This window comes from Diadema antillarum, unplaced genomic scaffold, assembly GCF_040938485.1.
Source record: "Diadema antillarum isolate AM-2024a unplaced genomic scaffold, OU_Dant_1.0 seq00000379_RagTag, whole genome shotgun sequence".
Classification (NCBI taxonomy): Eukaryota; Metazoa; Echinodermata; class Echinoidea; order Diadematoida; family Diadematidae; genus Diadema; species Diadema antillarum.
The window spans coordinates 264,976-291,795 of record NW_027271378.1 but is presented as its reverse complement, the minus strand read 5'-3'; the positions used below and the strand labels follow the sequence as shown (position 1 = coordinate 291,795).

General features: G+C 39.3%; 1 protein-coding gene across 1 annotated transcript in view; it reads right to left on the bottom strand.

Moving 5' to 3' along the window:
• LOC139731569 (cholesterol 7-desaturase nvd-like) overlaps positions 1–22,409 on the bottom strand; it is a 48,027-nt gene extending 25,618 nt beyond the window's left edge. The window contains exon 1 of the mRNA XM_071642458.1: positions 21,730–22,409. Within this exon, the coding sequence (XP_071498559.1) occupies positions 21,730–22,192 (463 nt within the window). The 5' untranslated portion in view covers positions 22,193–22,409. The remainder of the gene's footprint in view (positions 1–21,729) is intronic.
• Positions 22,410–26,820: the final 4,411 nt, after the last annotated feature.

Below are 26,820 nucleotides of genomic sequence, written 5' to 3'. Positions count from 1 at the left end.
TGTCACCCTTTCATCCAGTTCAAGGGACTTTGCCATATGCCTGTTCACAAACTATTAAGCATCAACCCAAAATATGGTACTCCTCTCCCCACCTTCCATGTTTAAGCGTACAAATTTTGTCCAGTGCAAATTGGATAATGTTGCACATAATTTCATGCAAGCTAGTCTGCATAACTAACCCAAACATAAATATTATATTTGAGGTCACTGCCATCACTGAAGACACGTAAGCTTCATTTCTGAAGTAATTGACCGCTCACATTCCTGAGACCTGTTACTATGAACCAATGCTTTGTGGAATGTGCATACATACTTCGATTATAATGTCAAGGCATGATTTGTACATGATTAAACATTTAGGATTAAACCAATGAAGCCAAACATCAATATTTGCAATCCTACACAAATTTTTAGTGATATTCTAAAAGTCTGACCTCACATTGTCCTTAGAGGTCGAAGTTGGATATACACAGGGTAATGACCAATGTTCTGTGGAATGAGAAGACACTTCTTGTACAATGTAGTATAAATGCTAATAGCATAATGCATGATTGCACACCAGGTATACAGTTAACCATTGAATATACATCAAATATCGATATTTTGATATTTTGAGGTCATTGACTTGTCACAGTCCTCAGAGGTCAAAGGCAGAGACATGTAAATAATTTCCCTTGATCTGAGGAATAGGAAAACGATTCAGTTGTAACACAAATGAATTTTTAGGACATCGTTGTGTTTATCATCAACCAATTGCACCAAATATCAAAATTCTGATAATTTGAGGTCAATAATTGACCTCTGGAGGTCATTAGAGGTCAAAGGTAGAAACCTGTCAAGGATTTATGGAACATGAAGACAATTCCGCTGTAACAAAAATGAGTTTTTAGTACATCATTACCATATTATTTAACATTAATCAATGACGCAAAGTATCAATTTTTATCAAATTTTGAGGTCATTGACCTCTGGAGGTCATCAGAGGTCAAAGGTAGAAACCTGTCAGGGTTCTATGGAACATGAAGACAATTCCACTGTAACAAAAATGAGTTTTTAGTACATCATTACCATATTATTTAACATTAATCAATGACGCAAAATATCAATTTTTATCAAATTTTGAGGTTATTGACCTCTGGAGGTCATCAGAGGTCAAAGGTAGAAACCTGTCAGGGTTCTATGGAACATGAAGACAATTCCACTGTAACAAAAATGAGTTTTTAGTACATCATTACCATATTGAACATTAATCAATGACGCAAAATATCAATTTCTATCAAATTTTGAGGTCATTGACCTTTGGAGGTCATCAGAGGTCAATTCAGACTTACCTCCCGATCTTAAAATGAATCTGATAACATGTACTAACACTGGTGAAAGTTTCATGCTTTAGTCAAACTTTGCACAATTTTTCGGCTTATCTGCTCTACTATAAAGTGTTATATCTGCGATAAAATGTGGGTAGAAATTAGGTTACAAGAAAATTGTTTACCCATTTATGCGGAGAGGCAACCCGATTATCAGGTAATTTTAATGTGCATTGGAACTGATTTTGACATTACTACCCAATTAAACGGAGTACCCGTTTAAGCGATACCCGATTATGCGGAGAGTACTGTATTAGCAGTTTTACTGGACCATAGTTTTTTCAGACCGGCGCTGCTTTCACTTGGAAATTGATAGTTCTGCACAGCACGCCCGAGTGACCTTAATCTTGTTGGCTTAGAATTGATAAAGCAGGGTTCGAAATTGGCGATGGTCTGCTGGCCATTGGCCACCCAAAATCACGTTGGACTAGCTAAAAATCATAAAATTCTGAAGTTACTAGTCCGCCTGGCTAGCCAAAATATTGCTTCAGTGTCAAAATTGATTCTAAGTAGTCCGCATGGCTAGTTTTGAAAAAAGTGAAGTGCGACCCCTGTAAAGGGCGTTAAGCTGCTACTAGGCACCTTAACGCCCTTTTCATTCTCACCCGATGATCATTTAAAGGACAAGTTCACCTTCATAGACATATGGGTTGAGTGAATGCAGCAATATTAGTAGAACACATCAGTGAGAGTTTGAGCAAAATCGGACAATCCGTTAAAAAGTTATGAATTTTTGAAGTTTCTGCTCAGTCTAGGCTGGATGAAAAGACTACTGTAGCTTGTGATGTCACATGAGTACAACGCTATAAAGAAAGAATAAAGAAAATTCAACATATTTCCATTTTTCTCGCACAACAAAAGAACACTCGACTTCTCTCTTTCAGAAGGCAGGGGGAATAATATCACCCTTAACATACGTCGGTAGCAAGTCGAAGAAATGTGCACTTTATTCAAAAAGTAAAGTTTTGTGAAATTCTCTTTTTATTTTCATTATATAGTTGTACGCATGTGACATCATACACTGTAGTAGTCTTCTCTTCCAGCAGGGACTGAGGAGATACTTAAAATATTCGTAACTTTTGAACGGATTGTCCAATTTTCCTCAAACTTTCACTGATATGTTCTACTAATATTGCTGCATTCTCTCAATCCTTATGAAGGTCGACTTGTCCTTTAAATCCTCTTTTCTCACTTTTTAGGAAACTGCACTTTCTGTAAATTCTCTCTTATACCCATTAAAGGGAAGGTAAACCCAAAGAACAATGTGGATTGAGTGAAAGCAGCAACATTAGTAGAACACATCAGTGAAAGTTTGAGGAAAATCGGACAATCGATGCAAAAGTTATGAATTTTTAAAGTTTTGGTGTTGGAACCGCTGGATGAGGAGTCTACTAGAGCATATGACGTATGAGTGGACAACAATACAAAGAAAATATAAAGGAAATTCAACAAAAATTCACTTTTCTAGAATTATGAAAGAGCGATGGACCAACCGCTTTCAGAAAGCAGGGGGAATAATTGCTACCCTTAATATATGTCAATATCAAGTTGATGGAATTTGTAATTTTCATGAAAAATGGATTCTTGCAGAATATTCTTTATATTTTCATGGTATTGTTGTCCACTCATACGTCATAACCTCTAGTAGTCTCCTCATCCAGCGGTTCCAACATCAAAACTATAAAAATTCATAACTTTTGCATCGATTGTCCGATTTTCCTCAAACTTTCACTGATGTGTTCTACCAATGCTGCTGCTTTCACTCAATCCACATTGCTCTTGGGGTTTACCTTCCCTTTAAGAGTTCCCCTGTCTAGACGGACCTCAGGAGGACATCCGAAGACGCCAGACGAAATGAGCATTGATCTTTTATACTAATTCATCGGAGGGTGAGAGAGACCCTTGTTTAGATTTCCCCTGTCATCTTGTGGGAGGTCAGTATTTGTTTCTGTGGAATTCTGTGGGCAGGTGTTTCTCCTCGCAAGATACGCCCTTTCTCGTGCAAGCGAGTGTAAACAGAACGAAAAAATAATCCTGGGCTAAGCGACGGAGACGAAGTCCGACCCCCCCACTGACCACTCAGAAACGAGGTAATCAAGTGCTGCCGGTGCGTGCGTGTACTTGTACAGTGCACAGCGTAATCATGAATATTCATGTGGTTTGGAAAGTACGGGGCTAAGAAATACGAGTGTAAAAAGGTCAGTTTTCTCCTTAGCCCAGGACAAGAGCTTAGTACGGGATTTATTGGCGAGTGTAAAAAGCTGAAAAAATTGGTACGGGACTAGCGATAGTCCTGGGTCAGAGAAAGTACAGGGTTAAGAAACACAAGTGTAAAAAGGACTATAGAAAGGCAACAAAGGTTTACCTTGAAACTCGTATGGAAATTGAAAATAAATGAGAAAGTATCATTGGAAATAGACTAAGAGAGCAATGAGGAAATGTAAAACCACAGAAATGTTCCATAAATTTTCAGCAAATGTTTTCGGATGACAAAGAAAATGCGCTAAATGATACTGAAAATCCATCTTGAGCGTGGCTATTAATTAACTTTACTGTATCAAAATAGAAATGACAAAATGATCTCTATAACAAACATTAGATAACAAGAGACAACTGTAGTGCCTTCTGAGGGCATGTTTGTTATTTAGCCCCACCCCCACCCATACTAAGGACCCACAGGAATTCGGAATTTCTTGGGCCACACGATAATGCCCTGACCGCATCATCCCCTGGCTAAATATTAACAGTGTCTACGTGCAAGATAGCATTTGATTAAGGCTTCGAAACTGAAATAAATTTGCTGAGACACCTTTACCTCATCACTCATTGTACAATTACCGTTTGCACTATAGTAGAGAGAGAGAGAGAAAAAGAAACTAAATACAGAACTAGTTTGTACATGTACACATTAAACTTTTTTCATCTGGTGGACTATTTTGGCCACTGAAATCTCTAGATTTACAATTTTGTTGGCCTGATATAAAAGGAAATATAAAAATCCACTTTAAATCTTATAGTAGTTGCTCATGCAACTGGCCATCACAAGGTTTAACCTCTGCATTATGTATATTTTGTGAGGTATAATGTGTCACAGGGCCTCTGAGCATAACAGCGTTTGTAGCCACTGACAGAACTACCCTGCTGAAAAAAAAAACCAACAACAATGTTATAGAGACTGTACAGGTCTGGTTGAGGTGAGGATTTAGCTTTTAACGTTTTGCGAGATATTCAGAAACCACTCTATGAGATGTCAAAGAGCATGCACTTCTTTGGGGAATCAAAAGTTTATTTGATGAAAATCGGTTTGAAATGGTTGAGACATAAAAAATCAAAAAATGAGGTGAAACAAAGAGGTCCTAATAAAAGGCTAGGCCTGTCGCCTTTTATCATTGTCACTTTTTTGATATCTCAGCCATTTGAAAACCTTGTATTTTCATCAAATAAACGATGAATCCTTTTTGAAATTACATGCTCTTTCATATTTCATAAGAGATTTCTCATTATCTCACTTAGGAATGTTATAAACCTGAATCCTTACCTCAACCAGTACTGTACAGTCCCTTTAAAGTTTGGAAGACACATATAAATTTTTGGTAGCCCCAGTCCATTAGGCCACAACTGATGTCAAGTCCTGCATCAATACAAATACAATTGTACTTGAGGGCCGTATTTACTAGGCTGCATTAAATGCACTGACAGGTATGCTAGATATATTTGGTATTTTACTCGTAGCTCTGCAGTAGACGTTACTGAAAGCTACTTTCCTACTGAAGATTATGGTACTTGCACATTAGTATGACGCCAAACTAAAAATAGCCATTGCCATATGGCAGACATGTACCGCAGAGCAAGCATTCTGAGGATGCTGTTAGAGCTGGCATTATTTGCTGTTGTGGAATATCGTGTGCTGTTCATGGCTGTGATGAATGACATGGTGATGGATCAGAGCCTAAAATTTGTGGGTGCAATATGAAATTGAAGTATAAGTCCCACTGAACCAAACCATGCTGTCATCAGTTGATATCCATTTAGCATTAGCTGATGGCCACATCACATGCACACAAACAAAAATCATACATCTCACCATGGAGCTATCTTCATGATTTTACCATAAACATGAAGCTCTTATGACATTTGCCTTATCACTCTTTGTCTTACTGTAAAAGTGGATATTTTCGCGTGAGTAATTTTTCGCGCACGACTGGGCAAGATGGATTTTGCATGTTTTTAATTCCATGGAATCAGGACATCAACTACTGGAACATACGACATGCAAAAATATTTGCATGCTTTTATTTTTGAGCTAGTGTCTGGTAGCATGAAATGCGCGAAAATTTCCACTTTTACAGTACATTAACAGTGAAAAAAAATATATAGTTTGAAAAATGAAAGTTTTATGTTTCAGAAAGGCATACATAGACCTACATAGATTTATAATCTCTAGGAAATATATAAAAGAGATTTTTTTTTTTCAAGAAGTTCAAATCAAAGTGATGGTACATGGTACACCTGTCGAGTGTTCTCTTTCAGTGGTATCCGAACGCAGCCCCCCTATTCAAATCACAGCTTCACAGCTTTCAATTCCATCTTATAATACAGTCAAACTCGGATACCTCCAATTCGTCGGGACTGAAGAAAATGGTTCGAGGTACGCGAATTTCGAGGTACGTGTACGTCGAATTTTCTTCGACTTATCCGAAGTTTATCGTTGTTCAACATAGTATCTGTTGTAGTGCCTACCGATTGTTTGCATGCTTGTCAATTGGAATTGAACCGACTTTTATATGAATGAATTGAATGAAAATCGAAATTAAAATTTCAGAAATAAAGATTTTGGTGGCCCGATCGCGCAACCAAAAAAATTCGGATGTTTGCCTTTACTTTTGAAAATGAATAGCGGTAACAATCGGCTACGTAAGATGCTAAAATAAATGTCAGATGTTTGCTTTTAATTTTGGAAATGAATAACGGTAATATTCGACTCGGTATGATACTAAAATAAATGTAGGATGTTTGCTAATACTTTTGAAAATGAATAACGATAAGACTCAGCTCCGTATGGTGCTAAAACTAATTGAAATGTCAGATATTTGATTTTGCGTTCGAAAATGAAGGATAACATTGGGCTCCGAAAGACACTGGAATAAATGTCGAATATTTGCTTTGACGTTCGGAAATGAAAAACTAATATTCAACTCCATACGATGGTTTGATAAATGTCGGGTGTTTCCTTATACTTTCGAAAGGAAATAGCAATAACATTCGGCTCCGGAAGATGCTAAAATAGATGTCAGATGATTGCTTTTATGTTCGGAAGTGAATAGCAGTAATATTCTGCTCCATACAATGCTAAGATAACTTTCTAATGTTTGCTTTTAAATTTCAAAATGAATAACAGCAACATTCAACTGCGTTCAATGGTAAAATTAATGTTTGATGTTTGCTTTGACGTTCGTAAATGAGTAACAATAATATTCAACTCCTAACGATGATAAAATAAATGCTGGATGTTTGTTTTTACATTTGAAAGTAAATTGCAATAACATTTAGCTCCGGAAGATGCTAAAATAAATGTCGAATGTTTGCTTTAATGTTCTGAAATGAATAACAATAACATCAAACTCCGTACGATGATAAGATAAATGCCGTATGTTTGCTTTTACGTTAGAAAGTAAATGGCTATGCCATTCAGCTCCGCAAGTCATCAAAATACATGTCGAATGATTGCTTTTACGTTTGGCATGTTTGGAAATGAATGGCGGTAACATTCTGCCCCATACGTTGTTAAAAGAATATTGGATATTTGCTATTACATTTTGAAATGAATAACGGTAATTCAGCTACGTTTGATGTTAAAATAAATGTCTGATGTCTGCCTTGACGTTCAAAAATGAAAAACAGTAACATTCGGCTCCGTACAATGATAAAATAATTGTCAGATGATTCATTTCACTCTCGGAAGTGGACTGCAGTACCTTTCGGCTCCGGATACGATAATAAAATAAATGTCGGATGTTTGAAATGAATAACCGTAATATTCTGCTCCCTACGATGCAAGAATAAATAACAGATTGTTGCTTTTACATTTGGAAATGATTAACGGTATTAACCCACTCAGTTAGATGCTAAAACATATAGCGGATGTTTGCTTTCACGTTTGGAAATGGATAAGGATAGCATTCAGCTCCGCTAAGATGCTAAAATGAATGTCGGTTGCTTGCTTTTACATTTAAAAATGATTAACGGTTATATTCGGCTCCGTAGGGTGCTAACAATACATACTAATATATGTTGGATGATTGCTTTTACAATAAGAAAATAATAACGGTAACTTTCGGATGCTAACAAATGTCAGCAAATGCTTTCTCATTTCAAACGTAAGTTTTAACCTCCTATAGTATAAGCATCAACTTTTATAATAATCTCTACGCCTAATTGCTAAATCTTAAAACACAGAATAAGATGATTGAATTTTCTATTCATTTCTTTAAGACATGGGCATCTGTATCACTTCAATAATACTTAAATATTAATTTTTCTATGTTTAGTAGGGCCGATTTAGTTTTTCTAATGTTTTCCTCGTTTTTTGTTTTTTTGGTTTTTTTTTAGTCAGCAGATTTTACTTTCGACCGACAAAAAATAAAAATCAATGACATTGGTGACCCGATAAAGTCAGTGTGGAGCCCTGTCTATTCCATTCTTTATTATGCTCAGCCTATACTTCCAGATCATATACCACACTATTTTCATAATTGCATTGCTGGAAAAAAAAAAATCCAGAGCTTGCGTTCTCGGGGAAGAATAAATGAAACAAACTTCGTGAAAGGCCAAAAAAAGTCAAAATATAGGCACTACGCAGGAGATTGATGTTAGAACAGTGGACGGTCAACACCTAAGCAGGTGCGCCACGACGGTTAAGAAATCTACGCGCACGGTATGACTACTCGGTATCACGATCAAAAATCAGAACACAGTGGTTAAAGAAAAGAGCGTAGTGTTAACGTAAGCACTCCATTGGCACGGGTGCTATGTGCATACTAGTAATCGTGTACGTGTGTAGTAGGTAGTTGTTGGGGGTTTTTCTTGTTAGCTGTGTAGGCCTACCGGGTATTTCTTTGGGCGCGCGATTGTTAAGAATATTTACAGTCGAGTGTGAAAAGATTTGTGACATGTCTCAGCTGTCCACGCGCGCTTAATCGGAGATGCTGAGTGATGTTGCAATTTCGATTCGAGCAACATGCTGGGAAAAACAATAAGTTAATTAAGATCGGGACATGAGATTTCACTTCGAGGTAACCGAACTTCGAGTTATTTTCTTCGAGCTACACAAATTTTAATACACGGAAACTCCATAGGAACAATCGGGACTTTCATTTTGCACCCGAGGTAAGTGATATTCGGCTTATCCGACGTCGAGGTATCCGAGGTTGACTGTATATATATCTGAATATCTCACAAATCCCGGCCACTGAGAGTTTATAGTCTGAAAGTACACAGTCTTTAAAAGTTAAACTGAATTCTCTCACCTGCAAAAAGATGAATGGTTGGACGACTAAACACAATTACCGGTGACCCGTACTCATTGCCAATCTCTGCATTTCACAAAAATTTTGATAAGGTTGAACAAGAAAATGGTCGAAAAACTAGTTCCATAGTCAAAACAACAAATTGGTGGTTGGCCCTTTAGACCACCACCTTGGCTTTAAAAAGAAAAAAAAAATGCTTACCTATTGGCAATCTTGTGCTAATGAAGGGTGCTCAAGTACAAAGGTACCTTGGTGAGTACAAATGTCTACTGTATATACCAAAAGAACCAACTGACCTTCAGATTATTCATGAATATAATGGGGGATTAATTCCAGTATCAATACATGTATCTCTAGAGGCCCTATATCAAGACATGGAAAAGTTCCCATGCTTTTATACGTGTATGGCTGAAGAACCCATTACATTCCTAAATGAATTTTGAAATGTCCCACGCCAGTCACAAAATGGCATTGAGTCTTCTTGCTAACTGTTCCCTTGCTGCATTTGCTCCAGCAATCACACAGTCACTGCATGGTGAATTATAGCAATAATTCAGAAATAAGCCCAAGATTTCTTGGAATTTGCTTCGCGATGTTGATTCCGATAATTTGTGGAATTTCTGTGTTCACACAGGCAAAAATCTTGAGATTTTGATAGTAATGCAATCTCAAGATTTGTATCCATCTATTATCTGCCTAGGTGTTTATGTGCCTACATGACATACATATGATTCTGTCTCATCTGTATTTCAGAGCATTACCTTGCTGTAGATGCAAGAGAAAACAGGTTATTGGAGAAGATTTAGACTGGTGATTGAAATTCATTGTGAGAATGAAAAATCCTTACAGGCGGTGCCTTAGGAACCATGATATGACTGTGAATTCTTGAAAGGTATGGCCTAACCCTTGTTGCCATGTCAACCAGTAGCAGCTATGATGCATCAACCTACACCACCATCTACTCATACGTAGGTGCTGGTCTGGTACACGCTCTATCTCCTGAATCCTATCATTGAGGTAGATAATTTAATACACAGAATAATCTGTACTGTGAATTGAGTGATTTCAATTTACTTTTTTTAAATGCCAGAATTCATCTCCTGACGAGAAAATGAATTTGTGATTGTGATTTCATTGGCCAAGGTTATCTGTTCTGACATTCGACAACAGATTGGGAGTAACATGGGTTTGAGTTTTATACATTCAGTCTTTGTATTCAAGCAGTCTCTTTCAGATTGGCAGGAGGTGTGTTCAGAAACAAAAAATATGGATAGGGCGTGTGATTATGACAGCTACATGTGCTGTTTATGGTAGTTGGATGGATAACATCTCGTTGAGTTACAAGTGTACTTTAGTGGCAGTCAGTCATTAATAGCCCTCTTACTTTAACCAACAATTTTTTTTAAAATATATTCCTTGTTTGTTACTTCTGTATACAGCTGTAGCTGTAATTGTTGATGTTGTTTGTTTTTTTTTCTTTTTTGCTGTTTGTTTTGAGATGTCATTCTTCTATCTTCTTTCTTCTTTTTATAGCCATGATAATACCTTTTACAGACTGGTATCCAATGCATGAATAAACAACATACTTTGCTTTCGATACAACTATTTAAGACGGAAAAACCTTTTCACTTTTCAGCGTCATTAGATGCAGCATTTCAGGGACTGCACAAACACAGGGAATGAACAATATTGGAAGAGTTCTATGCATGAAATTTTGTGATACTCATCCCTTTCGGTATACTCATGCATTTTTGGCCAGCTCCTGGCCCGAGCTAAATTAGCCTGCGCCAAGCAGTTAAAGTTGTGCTGAATAACTAGTCTACAGCAGAGCGGTGCCAATTTTACAATGACCTATTCACGAACTCCGCCAAGTAAGTGATAGCTACCATGTAACTGAATGTGAGCTTCGGCGGAGAACGGCCAGGTAATTGTGCCCATTGACTGCGCAAAGAATTTTGGCCCGAGCCTGCATGGCGCTGCTATCATTCACACACTCTTCAATCGGCACCAGGCCCAAGCTTGGCCCACACATAGTGGTAGCTTACAGCAGCGCCAAAATAGCTCGAGCCTGGCGCGGGCCAATTTGGCCCGACCCATTCTAAAACTCAATGTTTTACGACTTAGCTCGGGCCTGGCCCGAGCCAAGAGAGTAGCTGAAAGGGGTATAGAGCTCACACAGAAGATCTAACTTTTCACTTCCTCTTTTCGTCAATAACATTTTACCGTACTTGCAGATACGATTTTCATTGTCACGGTTGGGTAGCTTATAAATAGCACTACAAAACATGCAAATGTAGAATTCTGAGGTCATCACTTTCATGCATTAATGACAGAACTTTCCACATCTCATTCAAGTTGGCTTTAGCAGTATAAAAAAGATTAGATGAACAGAAAGTTTGAGTTCAGAATAGAAATTAACTCGTTGAGGACGAGTCCCGAGTATACTCGGGCAAGCGTCTATGGGAAATGCGTGTTGTAGCAATATCAAACCGTCCTCAACGGGTTAATGGAATTCCAATGCTTCCCATGCTTTCACGAAACCAACGGTGCTATTCCATGCCCCACATACTCAAATAATCAGTGGCAATGAAGCCATCACTAAAATTTGAATCTCAAAGGGAGCTATTACACAAATCCCAAATAAATTTCCCCGTTTTGATGTGAAATCAAGAAGAACGACATGGATCTTTTGCATCATATAATTTTAGTCTCATATTTATACAAAATCACTAACAATGACTTTCCTGGGGAAAGATGCTGTGGTTGCTACTGTACATTGTCATCCAAATAAACATGATTTCAATGACATATCAATGTGCCATCAATGTGGGACTATGGATCCCTGTTAGCGGCTCTCAGGAGCAGAAATAGACAAGAGGTGACACCCACCATATCACCAGAGTAGTCCCTCGTGGATTGATATTAGTACAGATTTGTATGATAATGATATCTTACTTCTGTTTCCTGTAGTACCATTGCCAAATTTCCTATCTGATGGCCTTTATAGCACTTTTGATATCATATCAAATATTATTTTCATGAAGACAAAGATTCTTGAAGAAAGTTGTTAGTTCTTGAATGTGGGTCATGATTGTCTGATCTAACATATACTTGGATTTTAGGGGATAACCACACCGATACACTACATTGGAGTGCTTACAATGCATGTCCACAAAACATTCCATACATGTACACTCTCTGTATCTCAAAACTTAATCTTTCTCAAGGTTGGCGTGTGGATTTACTTTTTGACAGAAGAGTTGACATTACAGTATGAAACAGAGGCCATAACTGGGTTACCATAGTATATTGCAGACAATGAATAAATCTGAGTATTAAAGGGAAATCACACTACACGTTGTGTTCTTATTGCGGCCTTCTCGTTACAACAGTGTATGTGATGGTATGTCAACCCAGTGTACTGCCATGATTAAATGCTGAAAACCTCTCAATGACCTCTCAAGTGAAACTTGGCTGCAGCCATTTGGAATGGACTTTCCTGCCTGTTACAACACACAGAAGCTGTTACAATATACATGTATCTGTATGGAGCCAGAAAATTAGAGAACATGCTCGTATCACTGGGACTGAGGGCTTTACATGCGTACATTGCTGGATCAATACCCTTGAAATCCCGAAACAATTGGTCCACAATGGAGCTAATAATGCTGGCTTGTACGTGTAAGATGAGCAGTCTTGTGTTTGATGACCATCCCCCATGGCCCTGTTAACCTACAGGGATCACTGGCAAACATTGATTGCATAATTGCCTTTTGACTCAGTGCCAGTCAATGAACCACTCCATTCCTCAGGGTCGATTAGTCTACGTCTCAGGAAAAGTGGTGAGGAAATACACACTAATTCCATCATTACGAACTAACTGAACTAAAGAGCTACAGCCAAATTTGGTCTTGGTTATAAAAATCTCTGATTATTTTCATCTCTGCAAGGAGCATAAAATGCGAATGCTCTTTACACTCACTCTTTCTCCCTCTTTCTTCTATCTATCTGTCTATCTAACCATCAATAGCATCAACATGTACAGTGGAAAGTGAGAAGGACTCCTTGAAGCTAGACTACAATTGCAGCATAGCATCACTTATGTTTACTAGTGACAAGTAAATTCATTTTAGGGCATAGTAGAAAAGGGAATGAGCTTACACAAGTCGAAGATATTCTCAAAGCAGTACGGTACTTTCTATGTTTTAAATGCCATCAGGCCTCTGAATGACTGTACATGTTGCATCAATGGAACCCCATTTGACCTCACCTTGAAACCTGTCTTCAAGAACAAAGACTGTTAACAGGTCTCGTAACCAAGGTGATGAAAATAAAGCATCACTTGTTGCCTCACAAACCAGCAACCTGCATCCATCTTCTATTTGGATGAGGGAGGGAGGGATGGGAGATGGGAAGGAACCAAAGCAAACTGAGAGAAAATGATACAGGTGACATAGACAGGCAGAGCGTTCTGTAAAACCACATATGTTCACATGTATTTTATTTTCGCGAAATTTTGTAGAGGCAAGATCCGCAAAATTGAAATGCACGCAATAAGTTCTTGTCTACACTAACCATATCTACGGATTTAATGCCAGTGGCAATTCATGAAAATTTCATGCTGCGAAAATGACCGTCCTATTCGCAAAAATTTCGTACCAGGAAAATATCTTGCTTGAAGTAGAGAAATAAAAAGATATAAATGTAGATAGATAGAGGACAGACATCTACTGGAAGGAGGGATGAGGGCTAATATTCGATGCTGAAGATAGTAAAGTGTATTAAGTGCATGAGGAGAAGCTAACGACGCACGATAACACGACGCTCGATAAAGACCGTCTCTGCTTAACATCTCACTGTCTAACGGCAAAAATGCGATTGCAGTTGGCATAATCTATCGGAACTGGCTAGGAAAAAAAAATCCTTCTGGTAAAGAAATGAAATCTCTGCAATTATTTCAAAGGATTTACTTACTAGCCGGGTTCACATGTACAAAATAGCGGGATGATGATCGCGCTCCATATCTTGAGATTTTTTGGCAACCGTTCACACGCTCCAAATTAGCAGGATAGCGATCTTGCTCGGAATCTCTAGTTTCTTGCAAGCATCCACACGTACAGAATTATCCCGCTAATTGCTGATCGAGATAACAGTAAAGCCTGCAAACTGGGTCACACAGCGCCCTTCTCTGTCACTACCTGTGCGCACTCCCCTTTGTCCTTCGCAGAGGCCTCGCTGTTGTGATGTGCGCATTGCATGATGGGATATAAAAACTCGAGATTCTAATCCCGACCGTTCACACATACCAGCGCGGGGCAAATTATCCTGCACTAATTGAGGAACTAGTGCAAGATTTCTTGGGATTAGCATCGCGATGCTTATCGCGCTAATTTTCGGGTTTTTTCTGTCCACATGTGCAAAAAACTCGAGATACCAATTGCGATGCAAATCTCGAGATTTTTATTCCGCTAATTGGTGTACGTGTGAACCCCCCTATAATTTTTAGACATTAATACACAGGTCAAGGAAGTGTTTCAGCCAGATTTGTCCCGATAAAGCAGTTCATCGTTCTGATTAAGCGGTGGAAATAACACGTGAAATATTTGATATATCAAGTTTTGTCGCACTTAAGCGGGGTTAACGCTAAAGCGGTTCCGGGTTAACGGGTGAGTACTGTATCATGAATTCCCTCTATTGATTCTACAGAACAATTTCTGGGTCATGGAAAACCTCAAAATTACTACAAATTTGCCATTCGAGGACTTTGCGTACTTTTACAAGCAGTTATGAGGAAGTAGTTACAATTACAGTGTATGTTTGATATGGTATAACCACAGTTCTATGTCATAATGAAATAACATTTTATTGTCATTCTGGTATGTAAGGTGCAATAAGCTTTGGATATCATATTTTCCCAGGGACGCTGAACATTTGCACAATTACTTGGTATCTCTGTCAAGTACATTTAAACCGGGTCTTCCAACAGCAAACAAAGCTGCCTCAAAGCAATATTTTGGTTGATGGTGATACAGTGCCTTTGCTACACTTGCTACATTGTACTGTATAAAGTCCTATTTTAACCATAAAGTTCACAGCTTTGCGATTCTTTCCTCACTGCTCTTCTAATAAGCTTGCTATAACTTTGCTGACCATGATAAATAGGATTACCTACATGTATCATTTCATTTTACCTAGTACCGGTACATATTCCATTGAGTTACACACTTTCTTCACTATTTTTTTTTCTATCACACATTCCTCATGGACATGCTTCGATAAATATTTAATTGCTTCGATTACAGCATGTTAGGATGCCCTTCATACTCTCATAAACACAACCTTGTAAGGCCCAGTGACGATCACTTCCACTGTGGTCGCCCACTGTCACCTTGACATACAGACCAATAATTGTGTGCATTAACGCTCAATACTGGCACTGGTCCGACAGTCGCGGACAGGTAAAAATCACTGTCAGGCTAGTAATTTTTCAGGAATTGCCAAATTTACTGGTCTGGCATGACCAGTAAAAAAACGTTCCCTGTTTACCCCAGATGATCGGGATTCTAAATGTGTGGTCCTGTACTGCAAAACCAACAAAAAGTCGCCAGATATGGTAAATTTGGAAAGAGCAGAATCTAAGCTTTATAATGGCATATATAGCTCGATTCAAATGGACTCTCCTAACATAACAATACTGTAAAACACATTATTTTAGAGGCATAAAATTTTCGCAAATTGGAACCAACAGCCTTTTTCGCAGCATGAAATTTTTGTGAATTGCCTCTAACCAAGGAGGTACTAGGTTTGTACCTCCTTGGTGTAGACAAGACCTTTCATACACTGCATTCTACATGTGATTTCGCAAATCTTGGCTCTCGCGAAATTTGCAAAATCAAAATGCACACAAACATTCCTTGTTTTACACTATTGGAAAGAAAGCACATACTCTGGTAAAGTGTGAAGTGAATGGTAGAGAAAAAGGCTCTATCGAAAATATATGGTCTATTCAAGTGCTTAATCTTATCAAGCTGAGCTAGCGTCACGATGAATGGGACCAAAGACAATGAAGGGATTTCAATTAGATTGAGCTGAAATTGAGCGTGCCCTATCAACACATTCTGTTCACCATTAATGCCAACTTCCAAAGTAGTCTTAGCAAAATGTTATCCTCTCAAAAGTTATTAGGGTTAAAAATGAGGAGCTTGTGCCTGGACTTACAAGAAATTAAAAGGGGCCTTCAGTAGGACATTATCACACTACCATAAAAGGGTTGTAGAAAAAACTGCTGAAAACCTACTTTCCCATTCATTTTCTGATACCAAACTTAACAAATAATGTAGAAGAAGAATTTAGCTCTTTCAGAAATGGAAAAACAAAAATTGACATGGTTGACTCATTTCACCTTTTTTGAGTTCTCATGTATTAAATCAAGGGGTATGACCTTTTTATTTCTATTTTTGGTTTTGTGATGATCGGTAACAAATGGTCACAGCATTGTGCCATGACCGTTTTAGAGTACTTCTGTACAATGTAAAAGAATCACTGATGCTCGAAGATAGCAACCTTTCCAAGGACCACTTTGTTATACTGAAAACAAACTACATTGCTCAGTAGTATCATAAAATTCTAAGCAGTGATGTACAATGTGATAGCACCGGAAGTTAGACCCCTACACAGCTTTTTTTTCGGCTGTTGACTCTATGGTAATTTACTTAGGAGACATTCCAAAAGTCCATTTCCAGGCACTGAGTCAATACCTTGTACTATTATAGCAATGTGCCCACAACTGAAATAGAGGAATGGTCTGTATACCCTGTGCACTTGAATTCTCCTGGGGCAGCAGATAGCACCAAATGTTTGAACGATGTGGTGGACACAGTATAGTTATGTTTACACGCTATTCCTAAACTTTATAAGTTTAGGTTGAAACTTAACTCTTGATGATTAGCCTGTAGTTTAGCGCCATGTGGACACATTCGAAAGTTAGCAATCTTAAAGTTTAGTCGATGATTAGAACCACAAGACATCTTAGGGTTTATAAATGCTCTATCCATGAGCCACGGGTGGCTCCCCACTCGTAGTTTCGCTCCATGTGGACACAAGAATCAACCTCCAGCTGTGCATTTGACCATGCTTTACAGATTACTGTTTGTCTTTGCTTGCACAGGTCTAAATGTAATTGTTGCTTACAGGCACTACATGTATAAGATCTTTTGAGGGAAATTGTGAATTCCCTTCTCCAATTCTCCATATCACATATAGCCGATATACCGTGATATCAGCTATCGATATCAACATCTGGGTATTTTTGCTGGGAAGCTCACTTCCGGTAACAACTTTGAAACGTTATACCCTCAATGAAAGTGCGAAGTATCATCGTTCTTTTTCTGAACTGTTCACACATTCATCATGGATGAATTTCAGGGAATGACAGTGCCACAACTGAGAGAATTTTTGAACAGTCCCGGTGTTTGGAATGCTGTGAAACGACGACAAGAACTCGAGACACTCGCCAGGAAAGCCAACGAAGCTGTCATATAAAAGCAAGAAAGCATCCATCGCCAACAAGCGCGCCAGCACCGGAAGTACCCTTCCCAGCACATCCGGGTACTTTGAAGGGAATTTTTGCTTTCGATAGCAAATAGTGCTGGATATCGGCTATATGCGATATGGAGAATTGCAGGGGGTGAAGAAGATGTTATGAAAGATGATCAAATAATGTCACTGTTTTCACAGGTGCATTCTATTTTAAACAGCAATGTTTCCTGTGTCCTGCTGAGTGAGATAGTGCTTTACACTACTCAGTAGGTCTGCAAAGTGGAACTACCCGTACGATGTATGTCAGAGTACATGTGCTGATCTTCAAAACATGGCAGAGTTTTAAATGTAGCCTACAATGTACTTGGACAATGGCTCAGGCTACTAAAAAAAAGGCATCTGGGCACAAAAGAGAAAAGTAACCAAAGACCCTCAATAATTTAACAGAAATAATGGTCCAAGTTCAGTAATGTGGGCAAGTACAAGTGTATGCCCCAACCCCACCCCCCCCCCCCACAAAAAACAACAACACAACAAAATCAGCACATGATATGCTCTATTTGAGTGATGTTTATTTTGAATTCCATGAGACAAGAACTTGAAGTTTACCGGGTCTTTTCTCCATGAAGAGGGCTAGCAAGTCCCTCATGAATTGTTACTCTTACATAAGCTCATAGTCCCAGGGGTGAAAGTGACATCCAGCTATTGTTCGTCTTCTTCCCAATTGGATTCCTTCTTTCAGACGGAAACAATGAGATTGCTAGGCAATAATCTACACAATCAAGAGTCAAGCTCCAGTGGGCACAACAACGCATGGGTGCACCATGTGCAGAGTCTCACACCTGATTCAGTCCATTGAGAGGCAGAAGGAAGCATGGCCCCATTCATCACCAGTTTCATCTTTCTGCCGCGCAACTACAGTGCTAACAACATTCTGCATCTGATGAAACTTGCGGAAACACTGTCCCCACAGAGACAAACTGTGGTATTTGGTGTTTAGGGTTTGGGAGAAAACCACAATTTTGGAAAAAAAAAACCCCAGTTGACTGCACTAAAAGTTAATACCGGTACTTGTTTCATGCTTGGTTTCCAGTACGATTACAGAAGATTAATTTGCTTTATTTCAGTACTAACCTCCACATGTGGGATCTTAATCTGTCATACCTCATCCTCTCTTAATCATATTATGACAAGTGTTGTTGGTGGCACATAGATATTACATGTTTGTACACTATGAAAGCAGCAAAAATGACAACACAACTCTTTAAAATTTGTACCATAGTACCCGATGTATTTCATTGGGACCACAATTTAAACTATGCGTACAACAAATCTTCTTGCTGTAACAAACTGGTATCCCTGGTAGTATGGTACAGTATACAAATAATGACTGCTATGAGGGTCACAATTAAAATTATGGGCCCAAGGTGATGTGAAAACCGTAACCATGCCCAAAGCGAGGCTGAGGGCATGGTTACGGTTTTCACATCACCGAGGGCCTACATAATTTAACTGTGCCCCGAATATCAAGCAGTCATTATTTGTTTTATATACCGAAAATAGAGATTCTAGTCTCTTTTACAACACTCGTAATCAATGCTGATCGACAGCGCGGCAGTCGTATCATTGGTACGTACGTACACTCACATGTACATGAGTGATCATAATATACAATTTGTAACAGGTGTACAGTGTACGCGGTTGCAACTGTCTCCAAACCAGTCCGCTAATCTCTTTTACAGCACGCTGATCGAATGCGCGGCGGTCGTATCATTGGTGCGTCCATATGAGCGATCTATGTGTACGGGGTCGCGACTGTCTCCAAACCTATTTAGTAACTGTGCCTGGGCCCCGATCACAGTACTGGTACCGTAACTAAAAAATACGGCACAGCTATTTTCATGACTCCCCTTTTAACCAATCAGAGGAGAGGATTCTAGAAATGAGGTATATAATATGCAATAATACTGTAATCCTCCTTGGTCCTATCATCCATCTAAATGGATCCTGATTCCAATTACAAATGGTGGAAATACAAATCTACAATGTCCACCATGGTACTATTATAGCTGGCAATCGACACGAGTTGAAGATTATTGCTGTAAAAACTAAAGCTCGTGGGAAATAGACAAGTGGCATCGCAATCATTTTTCAAGCATAACCAGTAGTTAAGTTGGTAGCAATGACAGATAAATTGCCTTCTAATCCCTACCTCCCCCCCCCCCAAAAAAAAAAAAAAAAATAAAGAAGAAAAAAAGTATTCAAATGATACTGAAGAGAATTTTTTTTTCTCTCTTTCTGAAAATGGATAGAAAACAACTTATGGTCTAAATTCTAACCTACTGGAATTTCAATTCAGTGAATTGCGAATCCCTGCCCTAGTTGTATGGTAATGAAAGCTCTCATATCATATTTAGATTATTGCAAGAACAATGCAATGAATGGACATAATTTTGTTGATGGACACCAGAAACTTGCTGTAAAAATTCCACTCACTCATGATACAAAGTCTAGAGAGTGATAACAAATTTTCAACTGCGTTTATATTCCTTTGTTTGCTGGAGTATTTTTGTGCATTCTCTCTCACAGCTAAATTAATGTTTCCTTATTGATCATTCTCAGTGGCCACGGACTACCAATTAGCACCAAGCAATCAAGGCTGCATAGCAATATCAACAGCTTCAAATTCTGCAGTGCTCAGCAATATTATTACCTCTAATGAACTATTGTACCTTCGATCAGCCCTAGTCATAATTCTGAACATGGGGGGGGGGGGGGATAGAGGAGGAGGGGGTAAAAAAAACAGAGGTTCAGCGGAAATGTTAAACTCAGTCACTGGGAGGTTTATTCAACGCACATAGCTGACAGACCTGGTTGGCTCACACGTGGAAACAGCCTGGTTTTCATAATTTATTACTTTGGGAATAGGAGCAAGAAATAAGAAAGTAATGTTATACTGTCACAGAATGTAATCCTATAGATCTGTATAGAAACCACTCAAAAATGATATGAACATTCGAATAAGAGCTGGATTCCAAGATTGAAAAAAAAAAGACATTTAAAATACTGCACCACAACTGGATGGCAAACCTCTTTCTAATCAAAAAAATTAACATTTTTAGTGTAAGATTTGGTTAAAAAAATAATGGCAAACCTCTTTCTAATCAAAAAAATTAACATTTTTAGTGTAAGATTTAGTTAAAAAAATAATTTGGGGACAGAATTCAACAAATTGACAGCAGCCATGCAAAAGAAACAGATCTACAGCTGTACAGCTATCACCTTTCTATAAAAAAAGAAAGAAAGAAAACGAAACTTCTAGCGAGGAAGAGAAAATACAAGTTGGTTCATCAGTGGATGCTATTTCACAGACAGATGTGAAAAGTTTAGGACACTTCGTATGAAGTTTGCAGCGACGTTTTGTCGCTTATTGCCAAGGCCTTTATAGCTGTGCCTGTGGTTGAATGCAATTCAGTTGTGCACATGCACACTATAGTGCAAACACTCGCATTAAATACTGTCAATTTCACTAAAAGGAGGAAATCCTTCATCCTATGCAAATCAAACTAGCACAATAAAACCATTCTACGCACAGGGGGTAGAATTTTTCTTCATCTTTGCCAATCTTTTGACTTCAATGCAAGGTTGGCTGTGGTGAGGTTGATTGTATACTGTAAAACGAGGAATTTTGGTGTGCATTTTAATTTTGCGAATTTCGCGAGTGCCGAAATTCGCGAAATTAAAATGCATGCGAAAGTTTTTGTCTACACTACATGCATTGAAAGCCAGTGGCAATTCGCGAAAATTTCATGCCACGAAAAAGGCTGTCGGCTCCAATTCGTGAAAATTTCATGCCGCGAATATATCATGTTTTACAGTATTTTCAAACTTCATATGTTTTCTATCAGATGTGACTGGAATGTTCAAACATCACAACATCTTGTTTATCATTCTCCAATCTGTGAACAGGCCTTAATAACATAATTTGAAAATATTGAACGTGAGCAATCTACAGCTGGTGTAGAGGTACTTACATAAATGTAGAGGTTCTATGCCTTTGGTCTGTGCATGCTGTAAAAGCGGAAACTTTTGCTGTGTGGAAATTTTCACATATTTTGCATATTTCAGAAAAAAAAAAACAAGAACGTTTTTTATTGTTCACTGAATCATCGATCAACCAGAATAGCTCAGTCCAGCTTATCATGTGAACTGCTACATGAACTACTTCTTCAGAGTCTGGCTATCAAAATGATTGCCAACCCGAACGACATTGCAATTGTCCACAATGAGATGCTTACCAAAAGCGCTGATGTACTCCACGTCTCCTTTCTTTAAGTTGCATGATGCTATTAGTGGGATCCATCCATTTGGGAAGAGTGGTGGCAACTGCCCCACCTTCCTTCTCCTCCGGATTTCGTTCACAACCTCACTCTTCCTTTTGCCATCCAAAATGTAGCCGACATCTCCAGGTCTTCGAATAATATTCATGGGCAAGAAGAAGACACCGTAGAGATACTTTGCAACGTAGCATCCCACTGCAAATACAGCTATCGTGAGGACAGTTTGCGAAGCGACAAACCTCACAACATTTGTGATCATAATCTCAAGCCAGTCTCCCAGGGGCATATTGACGACTTTCAGGTTGTCTTTGAGGAGAGACAGTGTCGAGGTGGGAGTGCTACCAGCAAGAGCCACTGCTAGACTAAGCCCGAGAATCAGGAGCAGAGCCGGCAGCACCTTGGAGACACAAACTCGCGCCATGTTCACGCACCCACAAGATCACGAGCGAGACGGAAGTGAAGAGCACACGACTAGCGGCTCAGGGGTAATTCTAGCAGATGATTTCACTGGCAGCTTTGTGATTACCAATCCAAGATTTTATACAGCGACAAGGAACATGAGCTCGGAAAGTTCGAGTGTTACTGTTAAAACTGAAACGTGCAGCTGGAGTCAAAGTCCACGATCCACGCGAAAATTGGCCGGCGTTGATTTCAGTGGATACCGCCCGCGCCCGTCAACTGCATGTAAATTAGAGCTCTGAATTATGTCAACAAACCAAACCGAGCTGCCGAGCAACTCGGAAAACTCAGTGCATGGGACCATTGATCAAATGCAAGTTTGACTGTTCGTACGACTTACGAGAACGTTATGCCGCGCAGTATCTAGAGTAAAGACGTTGAAGACATATCACTGAGACACTGGGTAGAAATATTCAATTCCTCACAAGCGTGACTCGGTCCTGCCTTGGAGCCCTGAAAGTTGTAGTACATTCAAGGCAAAATACACGAGACGATGCCGCCGATCCGAGTCCGACCCATGCACCGCCGACCTGCTGTTCAGTTATGTAATACTGTTATTACTCAGGTACTAGGTCCAACCTGTTGAGTGTCGGGTATACTATGGTCTGTGTAGCGTTCCGTTTCAAAACGGTACCAAAGATTGAGCTTATGAATTATCACGACTACAAATTGGTCTCAATTTCAGGTTTTGGCAATATCACGCCCACGGGACACGTGCATGCCCACACAAAGCACAGTTTTGTTGATATCCCGGTTTCCCACACGTAGCTGAAACCCTACACACCTGTTCATTCATCGGGGGGACGGACCAGCACTGCCGCATGCCGTGTGCACCGGCGGCGCGGGGGGAGCCGGCTAAATGCTACCGCAGCCAAGGAATTATATTTGCAGTTGGAGGTCGCTACTAATATGTGGGCGGAGTTTGGCGGAGTCGTCACAGCAACGCACGCGGGAGCCGCCATACTACGTGCTCAACAGGCATCCCGCCCTTTCCGAACCTCCACGACGCGACTCTCACCAACGATTTATTAAGGAAAACCGCTGAAAAGCATGAAGTAGAGATTTCTTTTACCAACTGCTTTTACAATATCATCATCATGGGCGTCACCAGGGGGGGTGCGTTGGGTGCGAACGCACCCCCCTTCAGATCCTTTAAAAAAAAAAAAAAAAAAAAAAAATCAGTCTGCGAGCGACCTCAACGCCGGACGCTAAATACTAGTAATTACTCTTTTCTTTTTCTTTTTTTATATTTTCCACCAGGGACACACACACACACACACACACACGCACAAAAAAAAAAAAATCGTCGGCAAAAACAATTCGCACCCTTGGTTCTGCAGCACTGTATTCTACAGTGTTATACTATAGGTTTTCCCGGCCAATTTCGCACTTTTGTCAGTCCATTTGATAAAAGGTTCATTCAATTTAGCGAAAATCCTCGTCACTGCATATTCTGTCATTCAAAATTGCAAGTTGGTCGTTCAATTTAGCATTTCGATCAAAGAAATTCGCACATGTGCCATTCGAATTCGTAAAACGAGCATTCAAATTGGCACGTGCTCTTCAGTCATTCAAATTCGCCAACACTGGCCGAAAGGGGTATTTCAGTCATTCAATTTCGCGTATGGGCAGTCAAATTCCTAACATGTTCATTCAAATTAACGTCATGTTATTTCTTTTTTGAAAAGGTGATAAAATCTAAACGTGTATTTCCGTGTGACTTTTTGTTTCATCCACGCACTGTTAAGCAGTAAAAGTATTATATTCTTTACCATATATAACTCGAGTTTGTTGTTCTGTAACGCCCATTTTCTTTCATACATGTCATTTTAGGCCTACATGTACCAATACTACAGATTAACTTCATCTTCTTACAGTCATGACAGCACAAGTTAGATACAGACGTATTTCTCAAGAAGACAGAAAAAGAATTATAGAAACATTTGATGATCATAACCTTGACTTTCTAGAACTGGCCGACACACTCGGAATAAAGCACTCAACGGCCAGATAAGTTGTGGCCACATGATGCACTATATCTTCGGACTGGAAGAATCACTAATCACTAAGCACATTGAAAAAAAAAACTGTTGCCAAAATCTCTAAAATAAGTACAAAAATATGAAATGTAATGACGCTTGCAAAACAATATCTATGTTGACAAAAAATAAAGAAAGAACCAAAGCATAAACATGCGTGCTAAATTGACTGCAAAAGATGTTAAATTGGATGCCCAAAAATGAATTTGAATGAACGAGTGCGGCATGTCCGTGATCACGTGACTATATCATTCTAAATTGAATGAACGAATAACGAAATGGTGCTTGTTTTACGAATTTCAATTGAAAAAGTGTTAATTAGAATGAGGCTAAAGGTAATTTGAATGCTCCAAAATTAATTTGAATGAAGAGATCATAAAATTGAACTACCGAACATGTCATCTACGCTAAATTTTGCTAAATTGAATGCAGCAATTAGGAATTGGACTGACAAAAGTGCGATATTGGCCGAGAAACCTATATTTATCGACCGTACTGTACATCCGTACGATACGGAGCACTTATACACGTTTGCATGTACGTGAGCTACTTATTATACAAGTATGTAGGGTCTATGTACGTTACTTCTGACCAATCCATATTGCCAGCCCTAGAACGAGCCTTAGCCTCATTAAAAAAAAAAAATGGAAAAAAATGGAGGGGGAAGCATATCATTTTGCCCACCCCCCCCCATAATTCCAGAGACGAGAAGATTTTCTTTTTTTTTTTTTGACAGAAAAACAAAAAGTTACCCCCATAAAAATATTGGAGGGGCAAGCATATTTTAATTTTGCCCCCCATAATTAATAATTCCCGAAGTAAGATTTTCTTGCTTTTGAAAGAAAACAAAAATGTTGCCCCCATAAAAATATTGGAAGGCAAGCGCACCAATTGCCCCACCCCACATAATCATAATTCCCGCGATGAAAAGATTTTCTTGCTTTTTTGTTAGAATTCAAGAAATCTGTCCAATTATTTCACCCAAAAGCAGTGGCGTAACTACGGAGGGGGGGGGGGGGGGGGGGGGGGTGCGCCCCCCTCCCAATCCGCTGGTTTAAAAAAAAAGACTTACCAAAATAGTAGTTCAACTGTTAGTAAACTGCTTTTGAATGAAAGGGTGATCAAGAAATAAGATTTTTTTCTATGATTTCTTTTAACCATAATTAAATAGGTATATAGTGTGAAACATTGTTCAAAAAGCCCGGACCCGACAAAACATTGTGATTCAGCGTGATTCCTGGTTGGCATTCTGCATAATTATAAGCAGGATGTGCGCAGTGTACTCAGTACATCCGAACGAAGAGTCGCTACAATGTTGCGCAATGTGATGTATAGAATGTACACCTTTGTACCTTCGTTATATCAAAGCTAGATCATTGATTTTGCAGTGTTGCTTTACATACTAGTCTATATAAAAATATCTTGCATTGCCAATAAAAAGACTTGACCTGGGCTAATTCCTAACTTTTCCATATACACACACACAAACAAACACGCACAATAGTTTAGGGGATGCTCTAAAGTGCAGATTTTGGACATCCTTTCCCCGCTTGGTCACTTCGACGCCACCTCATGAACATAAACCCACACCCTTGACTACCAGTGGCGGATCCAGGGGGAGGGGCGCACCGGGCTTTCCCCCCCCCCCTTTAATTTCCAAAGCGAAAAAAAAAATAATATAGCTTCAAACGGCAGTTTTTGGACAGCAAAATGTCAAAATTTTCAAGCTCGCATTTAGTCGTAATGCCATTCTCCTGAAGTTGCTGCCAGTAATTGCCGACAGTTGCGCCTGGTGCGCCCCCCCCCCCCCCCCCCTCAATTTCCAAAGCGAAAAAATATAGCTACAAACGGCAGTTTGGGGACTGTAAAATGTCAAAAATTTCAAGCTCGCTCGCTCCGTTCGCTCGCATTTAATCTTTATGCCATTCTTCTGATGTTGCTGCCAGTAATTGCCTGCAGTTGCGCCCGGTGCGCCCCCCTTAATTTCCAAAGTGAAAAAATATGGCTAAGAACGGCAGTTTTTGGACTGTAAAATGTAAAATTTTCAAGCTCGCTCTCTTCGCTCACTCGCATTTAATCGTTATGCAATTCACCTGATGTTGCTGCCAGTAATTGCCAGCACTTGCGCCCGGTGCCCCTCCCCCTTAATTTCCAAAGCTAAAAAATATGGCTACAAACGGCAGTTTTTGGACTGTAAAATGTAAAATTTTCAAGCTCGCTCGTTCCGCTCGCTCGAATGTAATCATTATGCTCTCCTTATATTGCTGCCGGTATTTGCCAGCAGTTGCGCCCGATGCGCCCCTTAAATTCTAAAGCGAAGAAATATAGCTACAAACGGCAGTTTGTTTGTTTTTTACTGTATGATGTCAAAATTTTCAAGCTCGCTCGCTGGCTCGCTCGCATTTAATTGTTATGCCATTCACCTGATGTTGCTGCCAGTAATTGCCAGCAGTTGCGCCCGGTGCGCCCCCCCTTAATTTCCAAAGCAAACAAAAAAAAAAAAAATATGGCTACAAAAATATGGCTACAAACAGTTTTGGACTGTAAAATG